The sequence below is a fragment of the Prionailurus viverrinus genome, chromosome D3, assembly GCF_022837055.1.
Source record: "Prionailurus viverrinus isolate Anna chromosome D3, UM_Priviv_1.0, whole genome shotgun sequence".
Lineage (NCBI taxonomy): Eukaryota > Metazoa > Chordata > Mammalia > Carnivora > Felidae > Prionailurus > Prionailurus viverrinus.
Genome location: NC_062572.1, coordinates 71666533 through 71681022, shown reverse-complemented (window position 1 = coordinate 71681022; position 14490 = coordinate 71666533). Strand labels below are relative to the sequence as shown.

General features: G+C 37.7%; 1 protein-coding gene across 2 annotated transcripts in view; it reads right to left on the bottom strand.

The window, feature by feature from the left end:
- Positions 1–14490, bottom strand: part of ME2 (malic enzyme 2) — a 54052-nt gene that overhangs the window by 36416 nt on the left and 3146 nt on the right. Inside the window, exons 2-3 of one of the 2 annotated variants that reach the window (XM_047828159.1) lie at positions 9887–10006; positions 61–194 (exon numbers count right to left, since the gene is read on the bottom strand). In XM_047828159.1, coding sequence (XP_047684115.1) covers positions 61–194; positions 9887–9994 — 242 coding nt within the window. In that variant the 5' untranslated portion in view covers positions 9995–10006. Of the gene's footprint in view, positions 1–60; positions 195–7967; positions 8094–9886; positions 10007–14490 lie in introns of those variants that run through there. The other variant, XM_047828160.1, reaches the window with a different exon arrangement.

Genomic DNA, 14490 nt, shown 5'->3' with positions numbered 1-14490 from the left:
ACTTAAAACAATTATCTCCTTTAAAAAAAAAAAACAATGAAACATCTAATCAACTCTTACTTTTCCAAAGGGCTATTCAATTTTTTCACGTTTTTATGAAATCGTAAAGCTTGAATATCTTGTGTCTCTATTTTGGGAGGTAGAAGTCCTTGGAGACCAAGCATTTGTCGTTCTTGTAATGTAAACGCCATTCCCTACAAAGGAGAAAAGAATTAAAAATTATTGCTTACTGAGGTTGCAATGGTGCTATCTATCCAACAAAATGTAATTTCAATGTAAATTTTTAAAAAATAAGTAAGATACCATTTTGCCCAGACTGTCATAAGTATTTAAGATTGATCATCTCTAGTATCAGTGAGGGTGTGGTAAAAGAGTTATTCTCACATACCATTGCTAGAAATGTAAACAGGTTTAAGCTTTTTAGAAGACAACTTAAAAACATTCTTAAATTTTAATGCACATACTCTACAAGAGAGCAATTCTACTTTCAGACAGCCATCATAGAGAAATAGTCATACATAAAGAAACATATAAAAAAGATTAGTTATAGTACTGTTTCTAGTTCTCTTGACTATTACAAACTAACTAAAAGCCCATGAATTATGGAACAGTTTAAGGAACCTATGGTATTTCCTGGTATGGAAAACACAGATCTCCAATTATGTAGTACAAGTATCTCCCAGACCCATAGTTAAGAAAAAAAAAAAAGCAAGTTTCAAATCAAACACACTCACTGTTAACTGTTATATTCAGAAACTCCCCATAAAATAAATCATATACACAGATCCATACATACATTAGAAATGAAATTAACAGAATACAGCTTAAAAGAACACAAACCAAACTGATAACAGAAGCTCCTTCCACTAGAAAGCAGTGAGGCTGAGCTGACAAAGAGCAAGCAGGGAATGATACTTAGGAAAAAATTAACCTATGTCATATGAAAATCTTTTTCAATTTCTGATATTCAGCTGTGTGTTAACTTCTTTTTATCAAAGTGATGTCTGTAAAAACGCCAGAGTAAGGACTTCCAAAAATCTTTTCCTCCATAAAAGCAACAAGAATACTGGCCAAATGACCAGAATAAACTTTTTCAGAATTCTGGAAACTAACCAAAGGCCTCAGCAATCAGGGAACATTTTATTCAAGAGAAGCAGCTGAATTTTCATAAGAAAAGCAGGATTCATGACATTTTTATTTGCCTTATTCCTATGTTTCCCTCCCCAGCTCCACAGAAGCCTAGAAAACAGCAATCACTATGAAATAATCACTTTGAAAAATAGAGTCTAGCGGTTGGAGATTTTTCTACAGCCCCATCCCCAGGAAAGCTGCCATTATTTCAGTGGAAGACCCCACTTGCAAATCTGTCTTTATTTAACCTTATATGGAGCTCACCCAGTGTGAACAGCTTTTTCTCCAGAAGAGTGTCCTGAAAACAATCTGAGGCAATTATTTAACATGGCAGCTGCCTAAGGCAGTAGATAACAGCTGAGGAAACAACAGGCTAACCAAAAAACTGAAAAGGAGAAGCTGAAGAACAAAATGTCCATGGAGTGGGAGTGGGGGCAGTGGTTGAAAAGCTTGACATATTCCTAAGAATCTAGAAGGTCATCATGCACAAACTGTAGGCAAGTCCAGGAAGGATCTGAGAAGGCCCTTAGCTCCCACCTCTGGCTAACCTGGAGGCTCCATGTAAGCAGGAAATAAAGGCTAATGTGTAGTTGTAACCTGCTTGAACACTAAAGACACACTCCAACATGTACACTGAACCCTTAGGTATTTAAGTCTCTGTCTAATCATGAGTTGACTACTTAGCTAATGATGCAGACTTTAGTGGGCCTAGCAAACAAGAATAAGGACTTTAAAGAAGTAGTTCAATTATATTTCACACGCAGAAAAAAAATTAGTTCAGAAATGTCACTAAATAGACAACAGCAACATAACAAGCCCTGGGAGGAATATCTGGTTTCCAGAGCAGCCACATTCTTTAATATGTCCAGTTTTCAACAAAAATTATAAGGCATACACAAAGACTAAGTCTGGCTCATATACAGGAAAAAGGGTACCTAATAGAAACTGTCCCTGAGGAAGCTCAAACATTGTACTAAACAAAGACTCTAGTTATTTTGAATATATTCAAAGAACTAAAGGACACCACATCTAAAGAAGTAAAGGGAAGTAAGAGAATGATACCTCACTAACTACAGAATATCACTGAAAAAATAGAAACTATAAAAAAGAACCAAACATAGAAGTTCTGGAATTGGAAGTACAATAACTAAAATAAAGTTCAGAGGGGTTAAGCAGCAGATTTGAGCAGGTGGAAGAAAGAATCAGTCAACTTAAAGATAAGTCAATTGAGATTCTCCAGTTGAGAAACAAAGAAAAATCAATGAGTAAATATGAACAGAGCTTCAGAGACTGGTGGGACACTAGTAAGTGTGCCAACATATGTATAACAGGAGTCCCAGAAGGCAAGGAAAGAAAAGGACAAAAGGATATTTGAAGAAATAATGGCCAAAAGCTTCTCAAATTTGATGAGAAACACGAACCCTAGAAGAAACACATATCCTAGAAACTCAACAGTTCCAATCAGAAAAAACTCAAAGAGATCTATACCTAGCCACACATATTCAAACTGTTGAAAGACAAGGACAAAAGAAGAAACCTGAAAGCACAGAGAAGTGACTCATCATGTACCGGGGATCCTTAAAAAGAGGAACAGCTAATTTCTTATCAGAATCCACAGAGGCCATAAGGCAGTAGGATGACATATTCAAAGTGCTGAAAGAAAAAATACAAAACAAAAACGTGTCAACCGAGAATTTCTAAGTCTTTACAAAATTATCCAAAACTGAAGGAAAAATTAAGATATTTTCAAATAAAAATAGAGAACTCATTGCTAGCAGGCCTGTCTCACAAGAAATACCAAAGACAGTCCTTTAAGCTAAAATGAAGACACTAGACAGTAACTTAAATCTACTCGAAGAAATAAGGAACATGGGTAAGATAATCATACAGGTAAATATAAAAGTCAACATAGGGGCTCCTGGGTGGCTCAGTCAGTTGACCATCCAACTCTTGATTTCGGTTCAGGTCCTGATCTCATGGTCGTGGGACTGAGCCCCACACTGGGCTCTGCACTGAACTTGGAGCCTGCTTAGGACTCTCTCTCTCTCTCTCTCTCTCTCTCTCTCTCCCTCTCTGCCCCTCTTCCTCGTGCTCTCTAAAATAAAATTTTAAAAATGTTTTAAAAAAAGAAATAAATATAAATCTGTATTGATGATCACACAATGCATAAGCACATGCTTTGTATGACAGACCAGCACTGAAGGAAAGGACAGAACTATACAGCAACAGCTTTTGTGTACTATTAAAATTAAGTTGGAATCAAACTGAACTAAGTTGTTATAAAGATGATAATTGTGATCCCCAGGGCAAACCACTAAGAAAACAACTCAGGAAAAGGCAGTGGAAGAAATGACAAGGGAATTAGATTGGTATACTTGAAAATATCAATTTACCACAAAGGAAGGGAACAATGGCAGAATAGAGGAACAAAAAAGACATTTAGAAAACAAATGGCAAAATGGCAGACTAAACTGTATCTTATCAACCATTAGATAATGTAAATGGATTAAAATCTACAATAAGAAGGCAGGGATTGGCAACTTTATGCTGTCTATAGCAAAAATACAATTAGGTAGAAAGTAAAAAGATGGAACACGATATACCATGTAAACAATAACCCAAACAGATTTTGAAATAAACACTGTTACTAGAGAAGGACATTTTATAATGACAAAAGGGTCAATCCATTAAGAAGATATAACAATTACAAACATATATACATTTGTAAAAGAGGTCCAGAATACTTGAAGGAAAAACTGACAGGATCCAAGAAAGAAAGACAAGTTGGAGACTTTAATACCTCGCTTCCAATAATGGAGAAAACACCTACACAGAAAATCGGCCAAGAAAATATAAGACCTGAATAGCACTATAAAGCAACTAGACCTGACAGACATGTATGGAACCCTCCACACAACAGCAGCAAGATACACATTCTTCAAAACAAGTGCACATGGAATATTCTCCAGGACTGTATGTTAAACTATAAGTCTCCATAAATTTTAAAGGATTTATGAAATCATCCAAAGTCTGATCTCCAACCATAATGCAATGAGATTAAAAATCAATAATCAAAGGAAATTTGGGGAATTCACAAATATTTGGATTTTAAACAACAAACTCATAAATGACTAACTGATCAAAGAAGAAATCACAAAGGAAATTAGAAGATATTCTGAGATGAATTAAAACACATATACCAAAGCAAACCAAACAACCACACACACCAAAACTTAGGACTTAGGGAATGCAGCAAAAGCAATGTTTACAGGGAAATTTAGAGCTGTAAACACCCACATTAAAAAGGCAGAAAGAGGGGCGCCTGGGTGGCGCAGTCGGTTAAGCGTCCGACTTCAGCCAGGTCACGATCTCACGGTCCGTGAGTTCGAGCCCCGCATCTGGCTCTGGGCTGATGGCTCAGAGCCTGGAGCCTGTTTCCGATTCTGTGTCTCCCTCTCTCTCTGCCCCTCCCTCGTTCATGCTCTGTCTCTCTCTGTCCCAAAAATAAATAAACGTTGAAAAAAAAAAATTAAAAAAAAAAAAAAGGCAGAAAGATCTCAAATCAATCATCTAAGCTTCTACCTTAAAAAACTAGGGGGGAGAGAAAGAGCAAACTAAACCTGAAGCAAGGAGGAAGGAAGTATTAAAGATTAGAGCCAAAATAAGTGAAATAGAAAATAGAAAAAACAACTGGAAAAATAAATCAGTTAACCCAAAGGTTGGCTCTTTAAAAAGATCTATAAAACTGACAAAGCTTCACCTATATTGGAAAAAGAGAAAAGAGACAAGACTTAAATCACTAAATCCTTTGCAACTCATGTTTCTCCTTATAAGATTTCACCTAAGGCTGGGAAATATAAAAGATGTAAAACCCAAACTATCACTCTTACTTTCTTTTCCAACTCTAGTACAAGACAAAAGTGGAAAAGCTAAACTTTATTTATTTTGAAAATTATTTATTTATTTAAGTAAGTAATCTCTGCACCCAGCGTGAAGCTCTAACTCATGATCCCAAGATCAAGAGTCACATGCTCCGCCGACTGAGCCAGCTAGTCGGCTCCCCTAAACTTTAGCCGACCCTAAACTTTAGATTTAAATGAATTAATGAGTTCACTTAGAAGTGCCTATCCTAGTGCCAAAGACAAATGAGTTGGCTATACAAGGTGTCCCTGCCTATCTCCTATCTAGGTTTAAGGGACACTCAAAAGCATTTTATTTATAATGCAAGGTCGAAGTTAAAATGATTTAAAACATTTTTATATGTTGAGTATTTACGTTAGTAGTTGATCAAATGCCTTAATTTTCTAGCCTGGTATTAATAAGTGAAGCAAGTCTGCAAAGATGACATTAGCTTAAAATGAATGCCTTGATTAGTTCTTTAACAGTCAGCCTCTCCCTCTCCATTTCTCAATGCCACCTGTTCCACCAAGTCTGCCCTTTTCTCATCTATGCAACAGCAATACCCTGCCATTAACACAGTAGAAGTGTACCTCCTTTGACCAATCCTGAAAGATCCCCTGAGCTTTTTCCTGTAGACACACCTAGTTTTCTCACATAAGTCAATATTGATAAAAATCTGTTAACTAGACTTGAGTGTTACAAGTAAACACTGGGGAGACATAAAAGGCCCCTTCTATATCTTTCCTTCCAAATACAATCAGAATAATCTGTTAGGGATTAGGAAATTACCAAATACGTACTTATAAAACTGATAACTAGTAACTAATGATTCATAATGTCAAAATTGAAAATTATATTCAATAATAGGGTCATGGCTAACTAAATTACAAAACATCCCCTGGAGGGGGTAACTCACATTTATAAAGCATTTACAGTGCCTAAAGTAGCTTTAGAATTTTCCTTTTTCTCCATGGCAGTCTAGATAAAGAAACTGTAGGTATAACCTTACACCGAAGATAACACAGCATGTAAGAGTCAAGGGGGTCTCTCTTTAGTCTTAATGATTCCAAACCTATCTACTAAATTATGATGCAGCCATATATAAAAGGCTTACGAAGCATCATGGAGATTATTTATAATACACTCTTCCCAGTAGTAAAATGGCATATAAAATTGTATACTACAATCTCAAAGGTAAATATACTTTTAAGGGGATTTGGCAAAATAAAAACAGATGATGTACTGGGGTAGTAGGAATGCAATTTTTCATTAGTCATAATATGATTATTATTTACACAAACAATAAAAATTTGAATTAGTTTACCTATTAGACATATAGCCAGGGGAAGTTAAAATAAAAACAAACAAAAACCCCCACAGAACTAATAACCATAAAGCCAGAGCTCCAGGTACAAAACTGGGAAGTGCAAACTTCCTACAACAAAGGATACAGAGATGAGTTTCAAAAAATTATCTAGAAAGTTAGGCAATCAGTCAGTTAAGCATCTGACTCTTGCTTTTGGCTCAGATCATGAATTTGCAGTCCGTGGAATGAGCCGCCTGTCAGGCTCTGAGCTCACAGCATGGAATCTGCTTGGGATTCTCTCTCCTTCTCCCTCTGCTCCTCCCCTGCTTTCTCTCTCTCTCTCTCTCTCAAGTAAAATTTAAAAAATAAGTTAAGTAAATAAATAGCCAAATGAGCATGAGGACGGAAGGAGAAATCCAATCTTAAACTTGCACAGCCTTTTGAACATTTCAGGATATTGAACCAGCCCTGCATCCCAGGTATAAATCCCACTTGGTCATGGTGAAAAAAATTTGTAATGCTTTCTGAACATTTCAAAATGCTATATTACCTAATGATTTAAGGGTGAAGACTCGGGTCTGGAGAGGTTAAGTGAAGAGCCAAAGTTTCATGGCTACCAAATTCAAATTAACACCTAAAGTCCTGCTTATAACCTAGCACAGTGACGTTCACTGTCCTTTAAAGTATAAGGACTTTGGGGCGCCCGGGTGGCTCAGTTGGTTGGGCTTCCAACTTCAGCTCAGGTCATGATCTCACAGCTTGTGAGTTCAAGCCCCACGTCGGGCTCTGTGCTGACAGCTCAGAGCCTGGAGCCTGCTTCCGATTCTGTGTCTCCCTCTTTCTCTCTACCCCTCCCCTGCTCATGCTCTGTCTCTCTCTTCTCAAAAATAAATAAAAACATAAAAAAATTTTTTTAAGTATAAGGACTTTAAAAAATTTCATAAAGAATTTCATATTCATACCAGAATAGGCAAATCTATAGGAAGAGAAAACAGATTAGTGGCTGCCAGGGGCTGAGGAGGGGAAAGGGGAAATGGGGAGTGACTGCTGAATGGGTTCTGGGTTTCCATTTCCGGTGAAGGATGCATGACTCTGAACGTACTTAATGTGACTGACCTGTCAATTTTAAATGGTTAAAACTGTAAATTGTATACTATTTACCACAATGAAAAAGTCTTACAGACATAATAACAGGTATGCTTTTAGTAGACAGTGATTCCAGACATCTTAAAAGATTACAATCTTTTTTGATTTATTTTTTTAATTGTTCAATTCATCCTTTCAATTTCTGGGATGTGTTTTTTTTTTTAAGTTTATTTATTTATTTTGAGAGAGAGAGAGATAGAGACAGAGAGAGAGAGAGAGAGAGAGAGAGAGAGAGAGAGAGAGAGAATTCAAAGCAGGCTCTGGACTTAGTGCAGGGCCCAATGCAGGGTTCAAACCCATGAACCCTGATTTTGTGACCTGAGCTGAAGTTTGATGGTTAACTGAGTCACTCAGGCGCCCCGCTGGGATGTGTTAAAAGATTACAATCTTAAAAGAATTCAGTACTGCCTTATATTACTATTTTATTAATCGCAGCAGCAACATACTCTTAAGACATTTAGTCTACAATGTTTGAAGCACATACCTGATTTCTTTTAAGTCCCCAAGGACTTCATGACCCTCAAATTGGGAATCACAGTCTATGTTCCTTCTTAAACACACACGACAAAATAACTCTTTCTGATGCTTACAGGGCTTCCAAAAGTGATCTTTCAATGAGATAACCACACAGATGCTATCCAACCTTAGAGATTTCAGAGGGCCAGAGCATTAGATTTTATTTTCTGTACAGAAGTACCGTAATGCATTTTAGACTACCCTCCTCCTTAAAATTAATTTGCCACTTAATGTATTTTATAAATTTCTTATAATCTCCTCACAGTACATTTTAAATAGTTTCTGTAAGGATAAAAATAAAATAAAACCAACATACTTAGCAACTGTTTACTGTACTCATGGCATTGTAAAAAATTTAAGAAATTTTGAATGGTCCCTATCCCCAAAGGAACCTGAAATATAGTTAGGAATATAAATTCATGAAAACGCAACGACCATCAACTACTTCAAGGACAGCTTAAGACATGAAAGGAAGCACGCAGCAAGATACATTGATTACTTGCCACAGGAACAGGAAGATAAAAACCGCTACAGGGTTTCAGAGAAAGGAGAGATTATTCCAGTCTATGGTGGTATGAAAAGGCTCTACAGGAGAACTGGATTTGAGTGAGTTGCATCTTGGAGAGCAAGCAAGATTTGGGGAAGTGAGGCCAAAAAAAAAAAAAAAAAAGAGAGAGAATCAGAACATCCCTCATTAAGCTTCATTTAATTCACCACTGCCTACAGAATTCTCATTTCTGTGCAAGGTACCAAAAATGCAAAGATAAGGCGCTCTGCGTGACCCTTGATCAAACTTCCTCTTGCAGGCCTGAAATCCTTCAAAACATATACTGTACAATTAATTATGCCTAACCCCCACCAGAGGAAATAAACGGGACTGGCAAATTTCTGATGACCATTGTTTTAAAATAAATCACAACTTAATCTGCATGCACCCTTCCCAAGAGGTAACTCTCCATATTACAATAAATCCAATGTATCCTCTTACAAGCTTTCTGTAAGAAATCTTTTTTCAGAACTATGTGTATTTCCTAATTAATATCACCACTAAAAAATAGAGAGGGACTTGCCCACTGAACACACTTTGGGTACAGAATTAAGGCAAGACTAGGTATCAATAATGCCTGCCACTTCTGCCCCAAGAGTTGTAAAGAGGGTCAGAAGTCTCCCCACTTTGAAGTAGCACTATGAGGGGCGCCTGGGTGGCGCAGTCGGTTAAGCGTCCGACTTCAGCCAGGTCACGATCTCACGGTCCGTGAGTTCGAGTCCCGCGTCAGGCTCTGGGCTGATGGCTCAGAGCCTGGAGCCTGCTTCAGATTCTGTGTCTCCCTCTCTCTCTGCCCCTCCCCCGTTCATGCTCTGTCTCTCTCTGTCCCAAAAATAAATAAACGTTGAAGTAGCACTATGAGATTACGGGGCAAAAGCACTTGTACACAATGATTTTTGTCCAAAAAGCTGGTTGGAGGTACGGTAGGGGTGGACATTAGATGAAATTTTATTTTACAATTTTGACTCCATCTTCCAAGGGCTCAATTAGATTGGTCCAGGGTAAGTACCTGATTTGAGCTGGGTAAATCTAAATATCCCACCCTGGCTAAAAATCCTGGCTAACTGCTATTCTAGGGATTTTTTTGAGCTGAAACTAAGAAATAAAGTCAATCTTTTTCTGGTGGTAGAAGTTGTGAGGGGTGAAACTGGGAGCCATAATGCAGCCACAATTCTTGCCACATGGAGAAAAGGGAAAAGTCATGCAGAAAAAGCAAATACCTCTGAATACTTTTAGGATAAAGCTACAAAATACAAAAAGTTCATGCTTTATCAGTCTGAAATATATCAAACTTTTTCCAGGAAGAGAGAAAATGTTATGTTAGTATTAAAGTTACTAGCCTTGTTTGTTCTTGGGTTCAACATGAGTGGCTTGCCTTTCTCTTTTATGTGCAAATGACGACGTGCCAGAGTACAAGGAGCAGCAACTACTCTGATCCGGGACAACATCTTTCCTTTCACCTGGGAAAAAAGAAGCAAATAAACTTTTCAGAGAACTGCATGCACATCAGGTATCAGTTTTCAAAAGCAGATATAGAAAGCCTAATTTTCCACACTTGATAAAGCTTTTTCAAAGTACATTTATGTTTCTACAGGTTGCAACGGTTGTAAAAGAGTAATAGTTGGGTGAAGGCAAAGACTGACCCTGGTTACTCATCATTGCCATTTCGTATATATGGTACACTACAAAATGTGCTAAACACTTATTCTTTTTCTAATCTACCCAAGTGTGACAAGGAATGTATCTCCCATTTATGGGACCAAAAAATGGAGAGATTAAGAAACAAGGTAACATCTAGTAAACATGTAAATGGGTGTGGGAGTCTAGGCTGAAGGTGGAAAAGTTAAGTAACAGAAAAGCCTGGAGCGTAAACATTTAGAGGAAGAGAAGCTATTCAAATTCTTAACCTAGGGGCACCTGGGTGGCTCTGTCGGTTATGAGGCCTACTTCTGCTAGGCTCAGGTCGTGATCTTGCAGTACATGAGTTTGAGCCCCTCCTCGGGCTCTGTGCTGAAAGCTCAGAGCCTGGAGTCTGCTTCGGATTCTGTGCCTCCCTTTCTCTCTGCCCCTCCCCTGCTCACACACACTCTCTCTCTAAAAAATAAACATTTAAAAAAACAAAAAAAAATAAAAAACAAATTCTTAACCTAGATGTAGGACTTTAATGTACTAATATAATATTAGTATAATACTATACTTATTTTTATGTAATAATTATATATTATGTGTTATGGATTATGTAATGTACTAAATATTTTGTTTTCAAAAACCCTGTTATTTAACATAGAAAAACATGCAAATTGGCTAGAAAACATGCTTTTACCCTTTCCTGTCCATCACAAACACATAGGAATTTTTCAAAATGGAAAATTCTACATAATACATTAAACATTAAATGACAGGAATGTAATAGATTCTTCTGCATATCAATTCTCCCACCAAAAATCAACCTGCAATGCCCATGTATCGTAATTATTACAAATCATTGCAATGATCCCGCAATAAGTTCTTAGTGGAATTTGTAGTTTTTGAGAAATCAAGGGTTTGTATGGGGGGTGCAGCAAACCGTTTATATTGGGATTATTTTTTAAGTGAAGTGAAATTCACATAACAAAACTTGCCATTTTCAAGTGAATAATTTGGAGGGATTTAGAAAAGCTATAATGTTGTGCAACCCCACATCTAGTTCCAAAATATCATCACTATCCCAGCAGAAAACACTGTACCCATTAAGCAGCTTTTCCCCTCCCCCAGTGCCCATAAACCACCAATCTGCTTACTGTCTTTATGGATTTACCTATTCTGGGTATTTCATATAAATGTAGTGTATAAGTACGGCCACAAAAACAAGAAATCTATATGATTATAAGAACATCAAAAATCATGAGAGATGGGGATGGGGGGATGGGAGGATAGGACAGATGTTTAAAGGTACAAACCTGCAGTGAGAGCCTTAAGAGATAGTAACTCCTAGAGATCTAATACATGATATAGTGAATATAGACAACAATGCTGTATTATAATCATCAAACTTGCTAGGAGACTACATCTTAATTGTTTCAACCACCAAAGAGAAATGATATAACGTTAGAAGCAATAAATATCACTACAATGGCAATCATACTACAATATATAAATATATCAAATTAACATGTTGTACATCTTAACTTTATACAGTGTTTTATGTCAAATATACTTCAATAATAATAGTAATAAAGAATTACAAGAGATATACAACAAAATAATTGGGCCACTTTAAAAAGTTAATGTCCTGAAAGACAAACACTAAGGATCTACTGCAATTTAAAGAAGACTAAACATATGACAACTAGATGCAAAACCTAAATCCAAAAAAAATGCTATAAAGGACATTTATTGGGACAACTGGCAAAACTGAAACATGTACCATAGCTTACATAAAAGTTTTGTAAAATTTTAAATTTCCTGAATTTGATAACCATATGTAAGAGACACCTGTGTTTCAAAAACACACAGTGAACTATTAAGGGGCCAAGAAGTATGATGTATGCAACTAAAGCCTTTCAAGTTATTTCAAATTAAATTTTAAAAAGACAGAAATTGAAATGGTAGCATTGATCATGTGTTTGTGTGGCTCTTCCAGGAGAGACAGCATTATGTGTCACGATTAAAACTTTAGTACCAGAAGACTGAACTAGTATTTGCAGTATATTGGTGAGGTAGGCACATCTAAAATAATATGGAATACTTTTTACTTTAAATCAAAGAAAATCTGAAAAAAAAAAAGCATTTTGTAATCAGCACTTGTTGTATAATAAGAAATGTATTTGGTTTTGTCCCCAGTTTCTGGAACAGAGTTCCTAAAAATCTTTGGAATTTTCTGCATGATAGGAGTATTTTCTGTTATTCATAAGCCACCCATTTTGAGGTGACCCAGGGTGGACCACTACAAAGCCTCAGGGAAGAGCTGGTCACCAGAAACACCAAGCGATTAGAGAGCAGGAATTTTCAGCCCCACTCCGGAACCTCCAGAAAAGGGAAGTGGGCAGGGGCTAGAGACTCGTGAAGAAGGAGATCTGCCAAGCTTTCAGGTTGAACACACCTAGGTGCTGGGGGTTGGCACACTCAGGGAAGGCAGGGAAGCCCCACATCCTCCCCCGACTCCCATCGATACCCAGTTCTACGGATCTCTTCCATCTGTTCCTGAGTTGCATCCTTCTATAATAAACCGGTAAAGGCAAATAAAGTATCTCTCTGAGTTCAATGTGCCATTATAAAATCATCCAATTTGAGGAGGGGTTTGTGGGAAGCCTCAGTTTATAGGTCAGAAGTATAGGTCACAATCTGGACTTCCAATTGGCATCTGAAGTAGGGACATCTTTTGCGACTGAACTCTTAACCTGTGGGATGTGACGCTATCTGCATTTGGACAGCGTCAGAATGAGGTTAAATTAAAGGACACCCAGTCAGCATCTGCTGAGAACTGGTGAATTGCTGGGTGTGGGGGGAAAAAATCCCATGTTTGGTGGCCAGAAGAATTGAGTCTGCAAGTAAGGAGAATTAGTTTCTCCTTTCAGAAGTTAAGATCAGCACTCTAATACATGACATCTACTTTCAACTCCTGGTTAAAGTTTTGCTATCAAACACTGAATTTAGTCTGTTTAATAAAGATAATACCACCTGTCAAATCTACCTTACAGATAATTTTGATGATCAAATGAGAGAATATATCCAAAAAATATATAGATGTTATATCACTTACTTTATTAGTAAGTGATAGTAAAATAAAATATAAAAGTAATTTTAACAGTGTCTTTAAAACAGCAGGCATGAGGGGCGCCTGGGTGGCGCAGTCGGTTAAGCGTCCGACTTCAGCCAGGTCACGATCTTGCGGTCCGGGAGTTCGAGCCCCGCGTCGGGCTCTGGGCTGATGGCTCGGAGCCTGGAGCCTGTTTCCGATTCTGTGTCTCCCTCTCTCTCTGCCCCTCCCCCGTTCATGCTCTGCCAAAATTAGAACCAAGGACTAAGAGACAGGTAGCCTTAATATCATCTGGGGAGGCAACAAGATAAAATGTTACGTTATGCAGATGTGATGGAAGGAGAGTGAAGTAAAAAAAGGAACCAAAAGGCAGGGCTTCCAATTTTTAATCAACATGCAAAATCAAGCTGCCTGCTTATGTGAGTTTCTGGGATACTGAGATATGCCTGTGGTTTCTCCCCTGGTGTGTCATTCACATGGCCTTGCCCCGGAACTTACTCTCTGCTGTTTACAAACTGGACTGGGACAGAAACTGCTAGGTCACTGGCTGCGGGAGACTACTCACCTTAGCCTCTTACTTGGGGTCAAAGGAAGCAATGCAAAGGAGACCGAAATTAGACAGAGGTCATGACTGGGGGCAACGAGGACAAGTTTTGTAGTCAGACCCAAGTCTGAATCTGGACTCAGCTCATCACCATTTTGCAATCAGTGGTGTCACCCAGGCATTCCCAAATGGTCTCTGAATTGGTGTTCATCTGGGACACGTTTTTCACGGGTCTGTGGCCAAATGAGAAAAATTGGGACAATGCAATATAGTCGTTCATAAAACAAAACTTATGGTCTTTGTTTTTGTGTTCTAATCATGATCTTCATACCTTTTTAGTGATAAAAAAAATGTTCTTTCTTTTATGAAAAGATGGGCATTGTAGACTATGGTAGTTTTTAAAAAGGTCCTTAACCTTGACAGAATTAAAAGTTGGCAGTCTATGTCTGGTCCCAACTGTCCCCCTGTGCATGCTTGCCCAAGAAGTCCCAAAGCCTGGGAACCACCACCTTACAAGTCTTACTTCTCTTATCAATGAACTAGCGGAGGGCAAACTCTATTGGGCAGAGCTGTGTGTAGTAATCAGGTATTTATAAAGTGTCAAGCAATTAGATCTTTATCATCATCATTAAGAGCCTGACTACTTGACGTGAAGGTTTATT